Source organism: Ursus arctos, unplaced genomic scaffold (genome assembly GCF_023065955.2).
Source record: "Ursus arctos isolate Adak ecotype North America unplaced genomic scaffold, UrsArc2.0 scaffold_16, whole genome shotgun sequence".
In the NCBI taxonomy this organism is placed as follows: domain Eukaryota; kingdom Metazoa; phylum Chordata; class Mammalia; order Carnivora; family Ursidae; genus Ursus; species Ursus arctos.
In genome coordinates this window covers 12978521-13001316 of record NW_026622830.1, presented here as the reverse complement: position 1 = coordinate 13001316, position 22796 = coordinate 12978521, and the positions used below count along the sequence as shown (strand labels likewise).

Here is a 22796-nt window from a genome sequence, read left to right as displayed (position 1 = left end):
CAGCTGTCCCCCCTGCCTCCTCCTCTTTCCTCCAGTTAGACAATCATCTTGCTACTCCTTGGTCCCACCTCTCTGTTCCCACATCCAATCCATCAGCAAGGCCTGTTATTCCCCCCCCGCCAAGCATACGCACCGTGCAGACTTGCTGCCCCCTCCCTGGGCACCCGGTTATCCTCTCCTCCGAATTAGGTCAACTGCTTCGCCTCCTGACCAGACGCGGACCATGTATTCTGCGAGCAGCAGGCAGAGTGCCTTCTCTCCTTAGCACCCTCTGTGGCTCCCACTCACCAGAGCACAGAGTCCCTGGGGTCATCCATAGGCCTTGCTGGACGCAGACCCCCTCCCTTGCCCACTCTCTGTAGCCACAGGGCCCTCGTCTCTGCCTCAGACCTGCTCCTACCTCCAAGCCTTTGCCTCTTCTGTTCCTTTTGCTTGGAATGCCTTTCCTGAAGGACCCCGATGGCCTGTGCCCTCACCCCCTTCTTGTCTCTACTCCCGGCCCCTGACCCTTCAGACCCCTTCTTTGTTCTAAGTTTCTGAGTCTGTTATCTCTAACGAACCCTATACTTTTATATATTTACATATTTATCTTGCTTGTTGTCTGCCTGCGGCCCTGAGGTCAGCACTAGGAGGGCTGGGATTACCGACGGCGTCTCCCAGCCCTGAGGCCCAGGGCGGCGCCTGGCACACGGTAGGTACTCAGTAACTATTCCTCGTAGGAAGGCATCCAGGGCATTCCAGGCAGCACCAACTTTTTGCCCGCTCCTGACACACGGCGAGGAGAAAGGACGGAGCAGCTGGTCATGAGAACTTGGCCTCTCTCGGTCTCCGGGGACTGCAGGAGGGACAAAGCGGGCTCCCCACCCGGCCTGCCAGACTCTTCTCCGGGAAGCAGGAGGCCGCCACCTGGTGAATAATTCACCTGCTGTCAGCAGCCCCGAACGCTGCGCTGGCAAAAAGCAAACAGCCTGCGGAACCCTTTCTTATTTTTCATGGGCTCAGAACTAGGGTCTCAAAGTGCTCACGACTCCCTCCTACTCTTATCCCGAGGAGGTGAGCGACGGGCCGCTGTTGTCCCGTCGCTGTCCCTGGGCGTGCGTGCTCAGTGCACTCACCCCTGCCCCAAGAAGCCGGCTGCAGGAGAGCTGTGTCAATCCCCCGCTCAAGTACAATTTAGCAAGGCCCAGAAAGGACGGCGGTGTCTCTGCAGAAGCAGCAGAAGCGTCCCCGTGGGGACAGTGACCTGCTTTATTAAAACTGTCACAACCCTGAGGTTCTATCAGTCCACACCTGGACCCCCAAACCACAGGATCCAAACCACGGGATCTAACCTGCTTGCCGGGCCCAGCCCTGGCGCAGATGGACAGACAGCTCTGCCGGGAGGGGAAAACCTGGAGGATGTGGCCGCGCAGCGAGAAAGGCCAGTTTTCAATATTTTCATTGACGTCAGGCCGGCCAAGCAAAACCTGCTTCGTCCGACATAAACCTGGGGACGTGCAGACAAAAACAGGCCCGGTTTCCTTCCATGATTGAACCTTCCGACTTTGCCGGGCCAGGGCTGAGGTCCCCCTGACACTTCTCGGTGACTCTCATGGTCTCACCCCTACCGATGATGCAGCATAACCCCCCACGACGCTCCCCTGCCCGCCCCTTCCTGATGGCTTCTTGGGGCCGCCTCAGTATACCGCCTGTGCTATTATTTATCATTCTCTGATATCGTTTCTTAAAGTGACTTTAAACAATAAACTTTAGTCTCAACCCAAGGAACCACGTGAAATTCTGTGTCTGGTATGCTAATTAAAATTTTTTTTGGGTGCACATCAAAATAAGTTTGTAAGTTGTAAAAACAAGGAACCCGTGCCCTACCCACGACAGAAAGGCATTTCGGGAAACTCTTCCACAGGGCTGGGTCAGTGCGACTGCCAGGGAACGAGCGGGTGCTGGGGACTTTCAAGATTCAAAACATGACCCGATTTTTGCCACTCCCAGGGCTTGGGTAGTTCCTACCCCCTTCTCGCCATAGAGACCTGAACCAGCCGGGTACAGGTGCACCCCACACCCCTCCAAGACAGACTTGTGCACCCCGTCGTGGGTGGCACGGAGTTACTGATTGTGACGGATAACTAAGGAAATGATGCCTCCTGATGTTGGTTTTCTTAAAGTTATAGGCAAACGATTAGAGTCTGTGACGTCATCCCTCCTTCGGAAAGCCTGGCAGGGAGATGGGATGCGGGGAAGACAGAAAGCCCTTCAGTAAACCCAGGGCCTGGACTTAAATCAGCATTTTCTACCTGTCTCTCACCTGGACTGCTGAGGCGGACTCTTCTACTGGCTCCTGGCTTCCACCCCCTCCCCTCGGCCCCGGCACGATGCTCGCCCCTCGGCGGCCAGAGGGCTCCTTTTAAAAGGTGAAGCCACAGCATGATTTCCTCGGCTCAAACTCTTCCACCAACAGTTCATCTTGCTCCGAATAAAAGCCAAAGTCCCCCCCTTGCCCCAGGAGACCCCATGTGACCTGGACACTGATTCTCCCCAGCTACAACTTGTACCTCTCTCCCCCACTGTCCCTCTGCCCTGGCCGTCCGCTTCTAGAATGCACCAAGCATGCTCCTGCCTCAGGGCCCTTGCACATGTTGTGCTTGCAGCCTAGACGCCCACCTCCACCCCTGTATCATCCAGGTCTTTGCCAATATTGCCTCCTCAGGGAGGCTTTCCCTGGGCTGTGTTGACTAAGCTGTCTCCATCCTCCCCTTCTTGCTCCTTGAGACAATGTTCTTAGCCGATTCATAAACTGTAGATAATGGTTGCCTCTGAGATGAGCACTGTGAATGGTGGATGGGGAAGGCTTTGCTTTGAATTATTTGAGTATTTTAAGGTAAGACTGTGTCACTCCTGTAATCTGAAATACCTCAGAGGTGTGGGAGGGAGAAGAGAACTGACTGGAAACAGGCTAACCTATGAATACTCCGTGATATGTGTTACATTCCCACTTGTGCTTTCATTTGGAGAAAAGATAATCTAGCCTGGAATGTTCTAGCAGAGGCCTTTTGGCAAGGACCCCTCACATCTGTAGAGACCACAGGTAACTCTGAATACTAAACAAGAGGCCACAGTCAGAAGGCCACAGGCAGAAGGCCACAGGCAGGACCTGCCCACAGAAATGCTTAGTTATGCTTTTTTTCAGTGTATCAAGAATGCTGGAGATTTTTTAACGAGCTTTGTGGGCTCTTGGCATTCTTGCTTTCGTGAGCCCCTTCCTCTGTGAAAAATATTAAACATTTCTATTCATACCAACTCTTTTCAGGTTCATAGAACCAACTCCAGTGTGGGTATTGCCCCCCATGCCCAACACCACCAAGCATTTCTGGGACACCGGTAGGATGTCCAAGAATTCAACTCATTTCGGACACTGTCTACGCAAAGTTAGCATCGGATTCCACAGGTTAAGGGCTCAAGTCCCACGAGTCTGCCCCCCACCCCTCACCCCCCACCTCAGACGCTAGCTGTCACCTGGGCTTCTGACCTGCAGGTCACAGATTAGTGGTTCCAATGACCTCCTCCTTAGGGTCCTTAATTTGCTAGAGTGGCTCACGGGGCCAGGCTGTGTTTTCCCCTCTCCATGGGTTGAAAAGCAGGAGCTGAAGGGCCACCTCGCACGGGGACCTGCTGAGGGTGAAGGGGACACGACCTGCGTCCTCTCTAGGTGCCAGCCTTCTCTGAATGATTGTCACCTGTTCAGTTCAATACAGTAAACACGTTCCAGTACTAAATGTGTTTGTGGGTGTAATGCACACGTAGGCGCTTCTGTTCTAGACTCTGGGGATCAAAGAGCCTGAAGCACAGAGTGTGAGCTGTCTTACAAAACCACGGACCTTCTTTGGGTCTTCGTTTCCCTTCTGTAGAAATATAGCACATGAGTAGCTTTAGTAAAAGGTTTCTTTTGCCTGTGAAATTCAAGGACAATTCTAGAATATTCTCTGTCACCTCATGCAGTATGATAGGAAGGGCTCTGAGGGCACGTGGCCTGAGTTCGAATCCTGCCTTTGCCACTTCCTACTAACCTGGTACCTTGTGCAAATGATTTAACTCCCCCATGTACCTCAGTGTCCTTGCCTGCCTCCTTCCTATGGAATGTTCCAAAATGTAACTGAGGAAAATACGTGCAAAGCCTTTAGCGCCGTACAAGGCACACGGAAAGCACTTAATACACGTTAGCTGTTACAAACTTTAGTTACTGTAACTCCCAAGTACTGTGTAACGGAGTTCACAGAGTGCCTCTGGACGGAATCTGGCCTGTGTGTTTAAGTTGTGCTTGAAAGGTGTTTAAAAAATTAACTTAATTGCTAATTTTTTTTTTTAAATAGGGAGATCTCACATCAATCCAGCTCTCTGGCTTTACTTGAAAAATACAGAGATCTGGCCTTGATGGGTCCAAAGGTGAGTGGACCTGAGTAGCAAGGGCCTGGTTCAGAAGGTCCCTTCCGATTCTTCACGCTCCCTGCTTTCCACATTCACAGGACTTGCCGGGCCCTGGAGGCGCTGAGTTTACAACCTGTAGCTGCTTCTATTCCAGCTGAAGGGACCCGCTAAGTAAACCTTCCAAGTAAAACTTACCATGACCCAGAGCCCCACAGAGAGCAGGTTTTAAGAGGGGGAGGAGAGCTGTAGGTCTGGATATAGGCTAGAACAGAACCTTGACCCTGAACAGGCAGGAGGGGGGAGTGGGGGAAGGGCCATCATCAGCTCGGGCCACCAGTGGCAAAGCACCTGTGTCCTGTCCTGCGCTGTCCTCCTGCCACTGGTGACCGCCCGCCAGGCTGGAATTCCCGTGGCAGCCCTCATCGGGTCCTTGAGTGTCCCTGGAATGCCCGCAATGTCACTGGATCAGATTGTGAGCCTCTTGCCCCCGGCAGACTGTTTAACCAAAACGGGAGGCTGGGCCCCATCCGTCCTACGGCCTGGAATAGCCCTGTGCCCAGTAGGGCAGCAAGAGGAAGGCCTGGGGATGAGCAGCAGAAACGGAGACCACATCTGGGCAGAGGGACTCCATTGTTTCTAGAACAATGACATTTGATTCCCCTCCCTGTGCCAGAATGGGTTCACTGCTGTCAGCTGGCAATGAGTGCTGTGCGTCCAACTCGACCCGGAAAAATTACACTGGATGCCGGGGACCCGCTGCTCAGCCCACTTCCCCTCACGATGGGGCAGAGGGGGAGCCGCTCCTGACTATGCGATTTTACAAAATAAAATCAAATGCTGTTGCTGGTTTTAGCTCCAAGAAGCCAAGGCTTGAAATGGGTTCCTAAACCCGGTATCAATGAAGCAGATGTCGAAGAGGCCGTGCTGGAATTCCATGAATGAACACGGGACTGTCAGAGAGATCACGAAGTTAATTTTTCCTCCTCTGCCGTCTGCTAGCTCTGGCTGCGAAGCTTCTGGGAGAAAATTGTGATACAGCCCTTCTCAATGGAAGGGAGGTGGCCCGGAGGCCCTGGGAAAGGGCAGGTTGCCTGAATCACCAATGGCCCTCAGCAATCACTGGTCCCCGCCTCCCCGAGGAGCTCCACCCACATCCTGTTCCTTGCTGGAGGCTAGGCCCCTAGGGGTGTTTTGCCACCTTGTCCTCATGGGCCACACACAGCCAGTCCCCTAGCCACGGGCCTGGTGGTGATGTGTGCAAAGCGGCTGGATGTCTGTCCGGTGCCTGAAACCCCGTTCCTCCTGCCCCGGGGGTCCCCATCTCTGTAAACAGCACCACCTTCCTCCCATCCGCTCAGCCAAAACCTCAGAGTAATTCTCCATTCTCTTCCCAACCCCCCCCACTGCAATCCATCCACGAGCCCTGCCTGCTGACCCTCAAAACAGAACCGGTACCATCCCCTCGCTGCCTCTGCAGAGCACCCACAGGCACCCACAGGTCTCCCCAATTCTGATTTCATCCCCGGGCGACTGGCCCTCTACCTGCAGCCAGACCGAGCCATCGAAAACATGAATCATGCATACTTGACCTGCTCAGAACAGCTCAGTGACTTTCCACGGGTTTTGGAATAAAATCTAGACCTTCCCCCGTCATTCTCCCTCTCACTGCCCAGGTCCTGCTGGGACCTCACTCAGAGTTCCTGGCAAGCCCATTCCTGCCACGGGGCTCTTGCACTTATCCTGCTGCCTGGGATGGTCCTCCCCCAAATTCCTACGTGACTGTCTCTTTCTCATGGTGCAGGTGTCCCTAGTGCCCTTCATACAACAGCCCCCCCCCCCCAAGGTACTGCCCCTCACTGGGACCCTTGCTCCTGATCTCTGGTGTGGGAGAGACCCTGGTTGTCCACCAATATGTGTTTCCCTTTCCTAATAGACCCTGATTTTAACCTTCAACGCACCTAGCTAGGAAATACCTTTCCCAGACCGTCCTGCAGCTAAATGTGCAAGTGGTCCTCCCTCTGGCCTTCTAGATCAGTTCTCTGTCCAATGATCCAGCCCAGCGAGCTGACCTAGATGGGCTGCCTCCACAACTGCTTTTACCCTCTGGCTTTGGGCTGGATTTGGCCAATGCGGGGCCCTGGGAGGAGATCAGCAGAAGAGGAAACAGATGCTGGGGCATGCAATCCTCCATTTCTCTCCCTGTGGTATCAACAGAGGGGGACAGCTCCTGTTGGGCCCTCTGTGTTCCAGTAACCATTTGCTCCCCTCATCCCCTTGGTCTTGGGGTAGGAATGGTTCCAATGTTACTAAATAGATTTCCCCATACTTGCTTGCTCACGCTTTGGCAAAATATAGTTAAACCCTTCTCGAATAATCCAAATTTGAGTGTGCCCCACATTTCTTGCTGAGATCGTGTGGCTAATTAAGTAAAGTTCTGTCTGTGTTGTACGTGATGTCTGGAATGAGGTCCTTAAAGGGAACCGACTTAACTTGAAGTCCACTTTTACCCTTTTGCTTCCTCCTTCTGTGATGCCTGGAACATGGCTCTGAGAGCTGGAGCTCCAGCAGCCATTCTGAACCACGAGGTGACCTTAATGAGAGAAGCCAACAATAAGCATGGCAGAACAGAAAGGCAGAGGAGCTTGGGTGCTTGATAACCTTGAAGCCACCATGCCTGCCCTGGAATGCAAACTTCCAGATATTTTTATGTGACTGAGAAGCAAAATTCTATCTTGTTTAAGCCACTGTTATTTTATATTTTCTTTTATATGCAGCCAAACCTAATCCTGATATACTTAGCTTCCAGAATTTAAGTGATCTCCCAGAGTGTTGCTGAATTGAAAAAGAAAAAAAAAAAAAAAGTCTTGCAGGAATGTGCTTGCCAAGTTGAACACCAGGGTGGGTCTAGATGAGCCTTTCTTCCTCCTGAGATAACCTGCAGCCACATGTTTTTGTAACTCTAGCGAGAAACGGCAGGAATGTCAGGAGTTGGTATCTCAGAGAGGCCGAGTTGGGAGTTACACGGATCTGGTGTCGGGAATCTAGGCACGCTGTCCTGGGCTTCCAGCCATTTGGCCCCTACGGAGTACCCAAGCCTGAAATTTAGAATTGATTTCTGGAGATCAGTCTGCAGTACAGGGTGTGGTTTCCTTGTGTTCACAGATGGAAAGTGGAAAACAAGCGCCTGGCCAGAAACCCTCCCCAGCCTTTCTCTCAAAAGCCTGCCTCTCCCACGAGGCAGCCCTCTGGGCTCGGGGCCTGCAGCTTTCAAGATCACAGACCTCTCTGGAAATGTGGTGAGGGTCTTGGCCCCAGTAAAGCACAAACAGGCACACAATCTACATACACTTCTTGCCCCTTCTCTGGCCCTTGCTCACTCCCTTTCCATCCAGGCCTGGGCCTCGTCCCTGAACTTGTGACACTCAGAGCTGACTGACTGCCTTGGACAGCTCCTCCTGATTTTTCCCAGCCTCTGCAACTTACCAGGTCCAGAAACTGAACTGAGCTCCTGACCAGAGCTCTCCCCACCTCTGTGAACAGAGTTCCTCCTTGCAGTCATTCAGACCCAAACCTTGGAGTTATTCATGACTCCTCTCGCCCACTCCACACCAGGTCCATCAGCATATCTTATCAGCTCTACCTGGGAACTAGGGGCAGCATCTGCTTCCCCCCACTCCAGTCTCAGCCACCATCATCTCGTGCTTGGACTTCTGCAGTAGACCCCTCCCTGGGCTCCCTGCTCTTATTATATCCCTTCGGTTTATTCTCCATATCATAGCCAGAGGAGTCATATTAACATAAGTCAGATAACGTCCCTCCTTTGCTCAGTGTTCTCCACTGGTATCTGTATCACCCAGAAAGTCAAAATCCTCCCTCTGGTTCAAAGACCCTGCATGATCTACCCTTCCACCATCAACCCATTACCTCTCAGACCTCACCCTTGCTCACACGGCTCTGCCATCCTGGCTTCTTTGCTGCTCTGTGAGCCTGGTGGGTCCGCTTTCTGCCTTGGGGCCTTTGCACCCACTGTTCCCTCTGCCTGGAATGCTCTTCCTGGGGGAACTCCCTTGACTGGCTCCTTCATCTTCTTTGCCCAAATCATCACTTTCCCTTTCCTTCTCCTTGCGGACTTCCCTTCCTTTGCTTTAACCCCCTCACCTCTTTCCACTATCGTAGGCACTATACGCTTTACAAATCTTTTTTATTAACTCTTTCATGAGTATGCGAGCTCCAGAAGAGTAGAGATTTTGCCTATTTCGTTTGCTACTGGATCCCCTCTGGCACATACCCATTGAATGAATGAGTCTGGTGACCCTGCTTTGGAGAGAGCCCTGTGAGCGTGCCCAGAGCATCTCTTGGACTTGACTGCACACCTGGCACCTGCCTTCTTCTGGCACCAGCTCTTGAATTTTCCTTTAGGGAACACACCTACTCCCTCTCTGAGTCCTCATGGCTCCTGTGTGGTTGGCCCCTTTCCTGACTCCAGGGATATGCATGTGACCCAGGCCAGCTGATCCTTGTATTCCATCCCCCTGCTTGGTTCACGGTTGACCAGCTGTCCCATGGTTGACCAACCGTCCCAGGGACCAGATCTAAGCTGCTTCATTTGGTGCCATTTACTGGTACACATGGGAGAAAGACACTCTTTCTACAAGGATTGTCCACGGTACCATCAACACAGGTCTGATGATGCTAGATGGAAAGCTGGGTTGAGCGTGAGGCCACTCTGGAGGAGAGCTGAGAATAGGGAGCTGAAGAGCCGGATGAGAGCCAGACAGAGCTCCTGGATCCAACCACACCTGAAGCTCAGAATACACTTGGACTTTTTATTTACCTGAGTCAAATAAACTTTTTTTTGGTGTAAAGTCAGTCCTGTTTGAATTGGGTTTCTGTCACTCGCCACTGAGAGAATCCAGACTGACGGAAGGTGGTCGTGAAACATGGGTTTTTATATCCGATGGAATACTTGTTCCTACGGCATTTCTGTGGCCCCTCAACACTGCTGCTTAGTGGCCTTTTGTCAGCCACAGAGGCACGACTCCGTTCCTGCAGTCTTGGGGGGGGGCACACCCGAAATCTGGCGATCTGAGGGGGCCTCAAAAAGACAGCTTGTTTCTACCCTGTGTGGACCCTCAGGAGCCAAGCCCCGATATTCTGGGGTTTGGGGCTCTGTCTCAAACCCTCAGACACAAGAGCCCCCATATTAGTGGGGCTCCAATACGAAAAGCCCATGGCTCCCACTTAAGAAAGTCCTTCCCTTTCCCAGCTTGCATCCTGCTGACCGGGTCAAGGGGAAAGTCTCGGGGAGGTGCACTGCCCTCACCCTGCAGAACAAAGACACACCAGCCTCGTGGGAGGCTGCCTCCTGCCCAAATGCAAAAACACTGCTGTTCTCATTGTACTTGGTTTTGCAGTGACCTTTTACAAAAGGCAGTGGAGACTGGTTTTTCATTTATAGTCATAATTTAAGACTTCCTTTTCAAATAATATTTAAGCTTCAAAAAGTAAGTCTGGTTCAATAAAATCTCAAATAATGGAACAGGCAGCACAGGGATACTGCCAATGTGCCCCAGGGATTGTGTCTAACTCCTCTTGGTGTCTCCGAGCCTGTCTGAGCTGCTGAGGCTCACCAAGGTTTGGCCGGATCGACTCCAACCAGTGAACCCTGGCAGGGCTCCCCAGTGACACAGCCTATCTGACCCGAGGACACCAGACGTAAGCAAGACGCCGGCTTCTGTGTGCTTCTCCTTCTCGTATCCTTCTGGTAAAGGCGGCCAGCCAAGCCCCTGCCGGTCTCCGAGGATCACCCAAACACAGGGATTTGCCCAATCACCTTGACAATGTACTGATGATGGAGGCTGCTTACTGACCTCTATGCCCTGGAACCAGTTCCCCTGGGCATGTGACGCTTCTGCATGACGACTCAGGGAAGGTGTCAGATGCACGCGAGCAAAGAGCCAACAAATCTACGGCCCCTCTTCCCCCACCCCAACCTCGCAATGAGGACACAGGACGAGCCCCCTCTATGTCCCATCACAGTTCTCTCAACCAGACCCTAATTAGGATGGACGGCTGTTCTCCACCCGGGACTGGAAGGAAGCCTGGAATTAGCTCAGTCGAGAAGCCTTCAGCCCCGAGAACCATCAGAGCTGCCGCACGAATGAGCAGAAAATAGCAGATGATAAATTTTTTAGGACCACCCTGTGTGTGCCAGTCGTGGCAGACTGTGAGATAATGTGCTGGCCTTTTTTGGAACATGCATTATTGATCTGGGTCTGTCTCATGGTTTATAAAAAGCCCACCGTCCCCCCTCCCCCCCCCACTACCACCTTCCCATCCCTCACCTCCCGAAAGCTTGCACAGCTCCTTCAAAAGCCAGTTCTGCTGGGGAGGGGTCGGCTGGTGCGCGGAAGGGAAGGTTCGCAGGCTTCGGATCTATGCAAGGCGGGGTTACGGCCTGGGAGCTGACAGATGACCCAGAAGGCGAGGGCTCTCAATGCACCAAATCCACTTTCTGGAATCTCTCTCACAGCAGCACTTGCCCGCGTATGCTGAGATGCACGTGTAAAGACATCCCCGGCAATCGTATTTGTGACAGTGAACACCGACTAACAAACCCACGAACGATCTAGAAACAACCCAACAGCCATTCCAGGAGACTGGTTAAGTAGAACAGTGGTGAAAATCATGGGCTCTGGGTTTCAGTCTTGCCTGGCCATGGTCTAGTCACGTGGGTGTGACCTTGGACAAGAAACTTCATTTTCCTGTGACTTAATCTCTCCCTTTGTAAAATAAAGAGTAAATCCATGTATTTTAAGTTAGGTGTGGCTCTCCTTGCTCTCCTCCCTCTTGTGTCCTTATCATGACCCTAGACCCTTTTTCTGTATTTGCATATTCTGTTGGTTTTATTCGAGAGTCACAGATGTAAACGTGTGATCACATTCTGACACAAGGCTTAGCTGGCTCGCGTTGCTACGGTAAAAACGGGTTGTTCCTAAGAGTGGCCGTTCAGGCCAAAAATCTAGGAGCTGCCCTGGATCTTCCTCTTTTCCTTAACCCCCACACCCAACCATCGACGCCTCACCTGTGACTGTTCCGGCCCCGGGTCCAAGCTTCCATCACCCCCTGCCCAATTCCCGAAGGCCTCCAAATGGGGCTCCCTGTCTCCGCTCTTGCTCTTGGCAATCCCAAATTGGACATAACAGCCAGACGGATCCTGCCGGAACCTAGGTCAGCTCATAGCACCCTGCTAAAGGCCCCCTAACCCATGTCCATTTTACTAAGAATAAAACTCAAAACCCTCATCATGGCCTCAAGACCCCTGACGACCTGGTCCCACTCCACTCCCGGCCTTATCTCTCTCCACGTCTAGCCCAGCTCTCTCCAGCCCACACCTTCCTTCTGTCCTAACGCACCAAGTTCATGGCGAACTAACACAGTGCCTCTGCCTTTTCTGTTCTCTTGATCTGGAATGCTCCTTCCCCATCCTCTAGCTCCCAGCCTGGGGCGCTGCACAGAGCTGGATGCTTAATGCATATCTGTTGAATGCATGAGTGGGTGCCTGGGCGGTCTTGCACTCCCAGGCATGACCACCATCGAGGGGCCCTGTGAAGCAAGACCCATGTACTCAGAGATCCGGGTGCCACATGCAAGCGCTCTCTGCAAAATTCTACCAGAAACAAAACTTGCGTCCCTATGGCCATGATCTGGAGACTCGCCATGGTCATCAAACACGGTTCAAGTTAGACGCTGCCAGACCAACAGGTATTCTGTGTGTCCAACTGTCAATAAAGGTGCTGGGCTTTGCTTGCTTCCTGGCTGCAAAGTCTTCCTGCACTTGATAAGCTCCCTGAGAAAAATCTATACTTGTGATCATTAATACAAATCATTAAGGAGCAACTGGGATGTATACAAATCACCTTTTCTTAGCAGTGAAAAAGCCTGATGTGTGCTTTTAATAATGGATCCAAGAAGAGTGTAGATTCCCAGTTGGATCTTCACCACAATCTCAGGTTGGGTTGCAAAGGCTTATCCAGTAAACCCTTACATTTGTTGCCACCAATAATATTCAATTGTCCTTTGACAGTGGATAGGTGCTAAAAGCCCACCCCTCACCTGGTTAACTCCTGGCACTTTCTACCACAACCCACAAGAGCCTCCAAGTTATGGCTCCATCCTCTCTCTCCAGTCTCCTATTCCAGCTCCGTTCCCCAGGCTCCAGCCCCATCTGTCTCCTTGCTCCTGCCTCAGGGCCTTTGCACATGCTGTTTCCCTTGCTTAAAAGGCTTTTCTCAGGTCTTCACAGTACACAACAGCCCTGGTGATTAGAAGAGAAATCTCTAGGAGGAAAACGCACAAGGCCGTGTGCTGTCCAATATGGTAGCCACAAGTGGCTACCGAGCACCTGCAAGGTGGCTAGTCCTAATTGAGATGTGTGCTCTAAGCATAAAGTACAGGTCTGATTCCAAAAACAGTATAAAAAATGTAAACGATCTCCTTAATGACTTTTGTATTGATTACATGTGGAGATGATAATCATCTGGACATGTGGGGTTAAACAAAAATACATTATTAATTTCATCTGTTCTTTCAGTGTTAAAAAATGTAGTGACTAGAAAATTTAAAGTTGCTTATGTCATTTGCATTTGTGGCTCCCGTTGTATTTCTATAGGGCAGTTCTGTGTATGGTTTCCTGTTGGAGAGACAGAACCGTAAAATCAGTGAATTCAAGCTGGTGGTCGGGGGGAGAAGTCACAAGCTAGGGAGAAAGGTTTACCCTGAGGGAGACCCCCAAAGGCAAGCTGGAAATATCAGTGGGGCTCAACCCCGGGGAGCAGAAGGTGCAGCTGAGACGCACTCTAGAGGGCTCGCTCTTGGCGGCCTCGCACCGTGAGAGAACCCTCCCACGGGTGTAGCGCCCACAGCTCAGGGGGAGGAGCCTGTGGTCTTGCGTGGGAGTGCAGAGGCGGAGCCAAGGAGGCGCTGGGGGCGTGGCTCGCGTGGGGAATAAAGGCGCTGCAGAGACTGTGAGCTGGAGAAGCCCCTGACACGCCCGCTGTGGGTGTGTGTGAGCTAAACCCTGGTAAGGGTCCCTGTCCTCGCCCGCTTTACCCGGAGCCAAAGCATCGTGACGGGAGGAAGCTCCAGATAGGAGGCGACCAAGCTTATCCTCCTGAGGCATGATCTTTGTGAACAGCCTCAGGTCACTAGCAACTGTCTGCCCTCCCTGTCCCTGGATGCCACCAAGGAAGGCTGAGCCCCCTCGAAGTGGCTTAGATTGGAGGAGCAGGGCCCACAGGTGCATGTGTACGTACACACACACACACACACACACACACAAACGGCCCCGGCTGGCTCCTACTTAGCTTCAGTATCAGCTCAAACATCACCCCCTCTGAGAGGCCCTCCCTGATTATCAATCCAAAGTAGCGCCCCCCCCTTGCCCCAATCCGGCACAGAGCCCTCTTTAGTGTCACCAGCTCATTTCTCCCTTCTTGACATGATCTCCCGGGTGACCCTGCTGATGAACTGTGTCCCGCCCTCCATGACAGGAGGGACTATGTCTGTCTTACTCATTACAGCCGTTCTAGGCCCTACGATCTTGCCTGGCAACCAGCAGGTACTCAATAGAAACTAGGTGAACATAATGAATTGGCCTAAACATCTCTCTTCCGTAAGACTCCTGGAGTGATCCAGGAAGGGTTCTGCGTTGGGAACGAGCTGGAGACCCCTGGCCTTGCGGACCAAGCTGCAAACGCACGTGTGTGGGACAACCCCTGTGACTTGGTTGAAAGCCAGGCGAGCTCCGCAGGTCTCCACGGCCAACCCGCATTGGGAGCCTCAGCCCCAGCGCGGTGGCCTGGGCCTGGCAGGTGTCACGTGCGGGCCGGCTGCTTACCGAGCTCCACGTCCTGGTCGTCCGTCAGCACCAGGATGATGTTGGGGCGGATGTTTCTGCGGTCCCTCTGAAACCTGGCTTTCAGGCGGTGGTGTGACAGGAACGCCGAGCTTCCACCCAGCAGAGAGAAAACGGTGGCAGAGAGCAAGCAAAACAGGAGGCTGGGGGGGGCCATCGTGCGCTCTGCCGATCCGGGCTTCTTGCAGGACCCAGGAGTCTGAAGTCGCGTTTCGTGGCTGTGTCTCTTGTCCCTTCTTCCCGCTCTACTCACGGATCTGAAGTAGGAGGAAGAGAATGAGGTCAGTCTTTACGTAAAGGCCGCCTGATGGCTCGGGCTTGCATAATGATTGCTGGCATGGACGACGAGGGTTCCTTTGATCAGGGGGAGTGAGAGCAGGGGAAACCGAACTCGGAGAACAGGAGAAGGAAAGAACGTGCAGTGTGCTTGGACAGCAGAGTGGCAGGAAAGCTTTCCTTGGCCGCTTTGGCAGACAGACGTCTCCCCCCGACCAGCAGTCTCCTGAACGTGCTGGTGGAGGCTGGTTCGATAGACAGATCAGCCCCCACAGAAAGGAAAAGAAGGAGCCCAGACTGGGTGAGCAGATATTTCTGGGTCTCCCTTCTCCCCCCCGCACTGGGGGTGGGGTGGGGGCGGGGAGGCAGAGGTGAGCAGGACGCGGTCCCTGCTCTTGGGCAGTGCGTGGATGAGCGGGGCTGCTGTGTTCCAGTCACAGCTTTTCACTCGCCCCCTGGGTGTCCTCCCCATCAAGCCAGTAGGGAACCTCAGTTTTCCCGTGAATAAAATGGGGAGACGAGGTTGTTAAAGGAGCTGAAGCAGTGGGGATGTGTGTGAAGGCGGCCTGCAGACGATCCCATCGCTGGGCAAGTTACTCACGTGAGTTTTAAGTTTGCAGAATCAACAAAAGGACAAAAGAGAAAATCGAGGGCTAAAAAGCTATGGGAGAAGAGCTGTCACAGTCTGTGCGACCTCGGTCACCCCTGGCCCCCCCCGGGGTCAGATGGGGTCACAAGCAAAGATGGGGGGAGGGAAAGCGGGATGGTGCATCTTGGCTCGGGCAGGTCTGATCTCGTTCCGCTCTTTGCTCTCTGTGGTCATTTTTCTACATCTTGAGGAAATGAGCCTTCAAGTCTTTCCAGATATAGACTTTAGGTCTCATTTATTTAAAACGAGAGAGAGTGAGTGAGCAGACGCATCAGGAGGAAACCAAGCTCCGGTGGAGGTGGGGCCAAGTGACCTTGAAGGACTCTGTTTGCCCACCCCACCCCCCGCCCCCCATGAAAGTCCCAGCTCAGGGAGCTCATCTGGTACATAGGCGGGGATGCGTCTCGGCAACAGCTCTCTAAGGGGCCCCCCATTTCTCCCGACGGCGCCCCCATCCTCCATCCTCTCTTGGGCGGCCAGAAGCATCTTCTTAAAATGCAATTCGCATCTTATCACTCTGGAGGCCTGGCCCAGGCTGAGACCAGCGAGGTGTTCAGGGCACAGGGCAGAAGGGACTCACTCACTCCGGGTGGTACCAGTACAGGGCACTGACCTCACTTTAGTCCCAGTCCTGTCCCTCACCTGCTTCTCACCTGGCTCCTCCAGCCCAAGGAATGGAATGCACACTCCCTACCAGAGCCTACAGGTCACTCGAGTGATCCACCCCTGCCTACCTCTCCTCCTTCCTCCCAATTGCTCCCCAGCCCCACGGGCTTCTTTCTGTTGACAAGTCAAGCACGTTCCTGCCCCAGGGCCTTTGCACTTGCCCTTCCTTAAACCTGGAAGAGTCTTTTCCCAGATTTATTTTCTATACTGGGCTCACTCTCCTCTGCCAAGCCTTGGCACAAATGTCACCTCCTCGGAAAGGCCTCCCCTGACTGCCCTATCTAAGGCGGTGTCCCCACCTGAGGCACTCTCCATATTTTACAACCTGTTTTATTCTCCTTGTAATCCTTATTACAACCTGCAGTTATCTTAGTTGCCCAGTTCTTCCCACTAAAGGGTCAGCTCCATGAGGGTAGGAGGTAGGCCTGTGTTAATCACAGCTCAGTCCCCAACACTTAGTACTATGCCTGTCACGTAGTAGTAGGCGCCAAATAAATATTCTGAGAGCTAAAGGAATGGAGATTTTGTTAAGGTCCTCTGAGTTCTGCAGAGTGAGGGACATGGGGCTGGGCAGGGCCATGCCATAACTTCGGCATGGAGGCTCAGAGGTGTCACCAACCCCCTTCCCCTGTCATCCTCCCCCAGGAAGGGTCCCGGGGTGGGCTGCTCTTTGTCCCTTTGATCCATTTTCCACCCTGCTCTGTGCCCCAGGAAGCCGGTCTCGTCTCTGCACACCGCACCTGCCCAGTCTGGCTTCCTGCTGGTTCTGCCAGTGGGAACTCTGCTGGGAGGCTGCTGGGCAGGGGAGGCAGGAAATCAGCACGTTTATCCAACTCTCCTCCCTCCCTTGCATCAGTGGCACCCCAGTGCCTTTGTCTCTCTATGCTGGCCACTGTTCTCACTTTCCTCCAGTCCTGGGGGCACCTCTCAGCCTCCTCTTGCCCTTTCGAACCTGCGGGCAGTGATGGCTCCCCTCCCTTGCTAGCTCCCTCTGGGTGTTGCAGGATTCCCTGTCGGCTCCCTTAACCCAACTGCCTCTGGAAGAAATGCCTTCAATCGACACTCCCCCGGGCAGGCTGGGAGCAGGAGAGGGCTCCGCGCAGTGCTTCCCTCCCCAGGGACCTCCGACAGGACATCTGTGCAGGGAGAGGAGATGAAGATCACGTTCTCAGGGGAGCAGACCCGGGAACTGTGACTCTCACAGGCCCCGCGGGCAAGCACCAGCTTCCACCCTGTGGCCTCTCGACAGCCAGAGCCGCCCATCAACTGTGTTTTGAGCACCTGCTGTGTGCCACATTGTGGATGGTTAAGACTTGGCCTTTGGAGTCACTTGCTGGGTGGCCCCAGGCAAATAACTTAACACCTCTGTGCCTCAGTCTCCTCATCTATAAAATGGGCGTGGAGGATGAAACACCGAGACCACAGCCCGGCACACGGAATGACCCAGAACAATCATTCGCAGAGTCAACCATTCTCGGGCTGGTTGCTGTAGTTGTGGGTGGGCTGTGACGGCCACTCTGCCTGGACAGTCTCCTCCACTCCCAGCTACCTCCAACACAGGTACGGGTGCTGTCCCCATTTTACAGTTGAGAACATGGGGGCTTAACCACGGTCCTAAGATCACCCCGGGGAGGAAATGGCAGAGATGGTCTGACCTCTGCTCCCCTACACGCACCTTGCCCAACCTCCCCCATCCAGGTGCCACAGCCCCTGCTGCCGGTCTAGCTGCATGACCCTTCCACTGTGACATGGCCTCATTTAAAAATAAAAACACAAATCCATATTTTTGAAAACGCGAACTTTCTATCCAGGGGTAAAGGGAAAATTGGCAACCCCTTCTGCATCAAACTAAGTCACACCAGCTGAAAGAAAGCAGACACTGTTACTCAGCCCCACAGCTTCTCGTTCCTTCCTAAGGCTCTAAGTTGAGCTCTATGCCCGCCTGCTTTCCCGCCTGTACACACACTCTTTTTAGGTGTTGAAAAGAGTCAAAACGCATTAGCACCGTCCCAGACTTTCTGCCGGAGGGAGGTGGAGGCTGGGAGAGGGTTGAAGAAGAGACATGTTCCACCATCAAATCGGTCCCTGAATGACCCCAAATCATGGGGTGGTCTTCAAATCATGTTGTTTACCAGTCTGTCCCACCTGTCCCTGGAAACACACCAGGGTGGTTCGTGCTTTGCACTTGAACTGATGAGCCCGCCAGCCCACTTTCATGTGTGAAACGCACATTCACGTGCCTTCAGACAGACGTCAAGCACTAAAATAACATCGAGAGACTTTCCAAGGGATGCCCCACAACTCTCTTCTACCGGAAACAATAACAGCAAATGCTCGTGGAGAGCTTGCAACGCTCCAGCCCCCGCTCTATACATTTTACATCTAATCCGCATTTCCGCCCATCCATATTATACCCATTTTATCGATAAGGAAGCTGAGGCACAGAGAGTTAAAAGTACTGTTTCCATGATCACAGGGTTAAATAAGTGGCAGACACGGGGTTCAAATCCAATCTGGCTCGACCAGACTGCTCCAACAGAAGCCCCTGGAAGCAGGCTGCTGGGCAAGGTCCTGAGACTCCCAGCCTCAGTTTCCTTCCTCATTTGCCAAATGGAGCAGCAGGTGGCCAGGTGTCCTCTGAGGGTCTTTTGGGCTCTGGACCTGTCATGTCAAGGGAGGTACGGAGCCGGGAGCTGCAGCCTGTATTGGGAGCTCTGGGCCAGATGGTGTGTGGAGCTGGGAGACATGGTCAGCTGGACTCTGTTCCTGGCACCCACGTTGGTTTTCTCATGCCCCTCCCCCACCGCAACCAGAGTCCCCTTCACCCCCTGCTCCCCAGCAACTATAACCCACCAGCCAGGAAGCTCCCTCTCTGGATAGAAGTCAAAGCTCTGAGACTGGAGACTGGAGAATAACAGGGGCTAATTATTTCATCAGATCAAGTCATCAGTAGGTCGATTTTGGATGAATTCCCCCAGCTCTGACTTCCCCTGGCCTTGTGCCAGCCTCTCTCTGGATGCTGAAGAAATCAATTAAAAATGACACATGGGATTCTGCCTCCTTTTTTTTTTCCTTCTTGGAAAAAGATTCAAAGTGGTTAAACGGACAGTATGTGGTGAATCTGTACGCCACCAGCGGCCCGATGTTCTGACTCTCCCTCGGACACCTCGTCTCATTCCCACCAGCTCGCTGCTAGGTCCATCTGGCTCCTTCACTTTGTCCTGTGTCATCTCACAGACGTTGGCAAAGGCTTGCCAGTCGAGGAAGATAGCTCTGGAAACGTCTAGTATCCCAAGTGTATCCCAACGTCACTCCTGTGTCTAGATTTATCTGTTAATCTGCAGAGAGGAACAAGTCTCTGGGGGACCAATGACCCTCGGCCCCACAGACCACAGCTTCGGGGAAGCTCCCAGGACTGCACCCGGGCCTGTCCAGAAAGACCCAGATGGTAGTGTTCCTCTGAGGATCCCCAAATTGCCAGCAGAAGTAGCTAAGAGGAGTCTGGGAATGATCGGGCAGCTGAGGGGGTGGGAGAGGAGGACATGGCCAGAGACAAAACAAGGCACTGACTGGATGGAAGAACCCTCAGGGAGAAGGGAAGACAGGGGATTGTAGGGTGTGAGGAGATGCCCCATGTCCTGGGGCCAGGTGGTCCAGACAGCCCGACCACTCACGTCTGTCTTCATTTACTTTACAGATTTCCATTTAGGACCTACTATGTGCAAGGCACAGAATGAGAGGGCAGGATCACCGTGCCTGGATCCTAACAGCCTCCTACCTCGTTTTCCTGCTTCTACCCTCTCCTCCTCCTATCAAGTAGCCAGAGGATCCTGTTAAAACCAAACAGGGTGTCTCCCTCCACGGAAAAGCCTTCAAGGGCTCCCATCTCAGGCTGAATAAAACCCCAAACCCTCCAAAGGGCCAACCAGATCCTACACGGTCTGCCCATCCCCTCTCTGACCTCATCGCCTTCCATTTTGCCCCTAGCCCACTCGTCTCTGGCCACATGGCCTCTGTGCTGTTCCTTGCACATGCCAGGCATGTCCCCACCCCAGGGCCTTTGCACATGCTCTTCCCTCTGCTTGGAGCCCTCATCCAGATACCTTCAGGGCCCTTTCCTCACCTCCTTGGGGTCTTTGCTTACATTTTGGCTTTGTAGGTTAGCACAGAAGTCTCTTCCCTTCCCACTAGCACTGACCACCTCTGACAAACTACGTATTTTACCTCTTTCTTTATGGGTCCCCCCCCTCCCCACCCCCATTAGAGTGTCAGCTCCCCGAGGGCACGGATTTTTGTCAGTTTTGTTTCACATCTGTATCCCCAACTCCTGAAACAGTGCTTGGCACAGAGCAGACACCTAAGCTATTTATTGTCTTAGCAAAGAATTTTCTCCCCGCCCCTCCCCCCTCAACAGTCCTCCAGGTGTGGTTGGGGTCCCTGCTGCCCCCTTCCTGTGCTAGGTAGGGGCGGCCTGACTGTAGAGCAGAACATGTGACCCAGGTAGAGCCAATCAGCACGTTCTGGCTCCCTAGCTCCAGTGATTGGCGCAGAGGAAGACATGTGACCCGGGCCTGGCCAATGGGAGAGCGCAGGAAGACACCATGGGGTGGGTGGCTGAGTGCAGGGAGTGCGAGAGCCCTTCCCTCCAGCAAGGGGGAGGCTCGGAGGGGATGCTCGTGACGCTGGGCTGAACCTTATGGCTACTCACAGGCTCAAACGAGTAGCCTTTGCGGTCAGATAGGCTGAGCAGGGGCTGTCTTTTGCAACAGGAAGCACTAGGACCAACACAGTAAAAACCCTTAAAGAACACTGGTGAAGAATAACTAATATTTATGGGGGTACTTATCACAGGCCCCGCCCATTTCTCAGCGCTCTTTCCATTAGCTCTTGTCACCCCTACAACACCCTTATGAAGCTGGATGCTCTATTTGCAGGTGAGGAAGCTGAGGCACGGCGAGTTTCGAGAACTTGCCCACGGTCATGCAGTTTGGAGGCAGAGCCGCTGAATATCGTCCCTTGGCCCACCTCCTCCCCATCCTCTGTGCTTCCCTGGGCCCTCGAGGTTCCCTTGGATGGACCACATCAACAGGCTCCGTGCTCTCTCGCTCCTGACGGGGTTTGGCCAAGGGGGACACTGCCCGGGGAAGGGAAGGTGAGAGGAGGGGCCCGGAGCCTTGCCAGGCGTATTCCCTGCCCAGGTGCTGGGAACTGTCCATACCTGCTCTTGCTCTGCTGGGGGCCACAGCTCCTGTGGGTGGCCCTCTCCAGGTTCCAGCAAATGCTCCCCACTGTCCCCAGCCCCAAGGATCTGCTCTCATTACTCATTTTCTTGCACTCTGTTCACACCTTTATTGGAGGGCGTCATCTGTTTCCTGCAGGGCCCTGGGTGGGTAGAGCAAGCAGACCTCACAGCTGAGATTTGCACCCAGGTGGCCTGACCCCAGAGCCCTGTCTTGACTCCTATGCTCACTTGGAAACCGATGAGTGATATAAGAAGTTGCGGTTAAGTATATTGCACAAACGGGAAGAAGAAGGGGGAAACTGCTGACCTGGGGGGCAGTCAGAGAGGGCTGCCTGGAGGAGGTCTTAAGGAAGAAAGTTTAAGAAGCCTAAGAGGAACAAAGTTCTGAAGAATCCGCAGGGTTTTTCTGAAGAAGAGGGTGGAGGACAGGGTGCTTCCGGCACAGGAAACGGCCTGAGCAAATAGCAGGCAGAGTGGGAGGGATGGAAATGTGTGGTCCCGCACCTCACAAGCCCAGAAGTTGTCTAGACACGGGATGACACAAGCACATCTGTTAAACTTTACACTCTCCTGGCGTCTCCCCTTCCTGGTCACAGGCTTTTCCCAGCCTTCTCCCTTCCTCTCCAGGGCTGTCAAAGAAAGGATAGGAGCTCCTGTAACCTATGGGCACAGACTCTCCCTGTCTTCCCTACCCAGGGCCAGGGCATCTGCTGGCTCTCTGTGCCTGGTCTTGGAATTCCAGCTGGAGGCAGGGAACCAAGCCAGCTCTCCGGAGAAGGGCACGGGACAAGAGAAGGGTCTTTCAAAGGGAGGGGACAAAGATCAGGTTTCAAGACAAGGGCTCAGGATCTGGAAAGGAAATTAGGGCATAGAGAGAAGGGCTTAGGAACCCCATTGCTTGCAGAACTATTCATTCAACAAGACATCCTCAAAGACCTGCTATGTGCCAGTTCCAGCACAGTTCTTGGCACTGCAGATAAAGCAGTGGAAAGAAAAAAAGGCCCTGCCCTCTTGGAGCTCACATTCCAAGGAGTCAACAGATCAAAAGCTAGAGCTGAAAACCTCCAGCTAAAAGTGAGAAGCGTCAGGACTCGAACAGCAAACCACGGTGAACTTTTCGGATGGGACCACAGAGTATAGTTAGAACTCAAAGAAAGCTTAGAAACAGTATATTCAAGGTGCTGGAAAGCTGAACATCACAAGGTTTTGTATGTAAAATGAGGGGGTGTTTGAGGCCATGTGATTCTCACGCCCGAACATCTGAGCATCTATGTGCAAGTACTGTTTCATGATCAGGAGAAAAACCAGACACAAGTCTCTACTTTCACGGAGCTGACAGAGAGAGTGGAGAAAGCCAAGCAGAGATATGTGCTCAAATGCAGCAGGGTACAGGCCAGAGAAGGGGTGGAGATGGGATCTGGAGCAGACAGCCCACGTTCAAATCTTGGTTCCACTACGGACTAGTTGTTGGGCAAGTAACTTACCCTCTTGTGGCCTCAGTGTCTTCATCTGTAAAGTGGGGCCAGTAAGAGCACTTACAGAATTGTGAGGAGGAAATGGCTTAATGCCTGTGAAGCCTTTAGAACAGGACTGTTGTGCCCAATATGTGTTGTCTAGTGTTATTTGTT

The 22796-nt window shown here is 53.1% G+C and overlaps 1 protein-coding gene across 3 annotated transcripts in view; it reads right to left on the bottom strand.

Annotated features, from left to right (window-relative positions):
- SULF2 (sulfatase 2) overlaps window positions 1-22796 on the bottom strand; it is a 112622-nt gene that overhangs the window by 70695 nt on the left and 19131 nt on the right. For all 3 annotated transcript variants that reach the window (XM_026503686.4, XM_026503685.4, XM_057312483.1), the window contains exon 2: window positions 14318-14592. In XM_026503686.4, the coding sequence (XP_026359471.1) occupies window positions 14318-14492 (175 nt within the window). In that variant the 5' untranslated portion in view covers window positions 14493-14592. The remainder of the gene's footprint in view (window positions 1-14317; window positions 14593-22796) is intronic.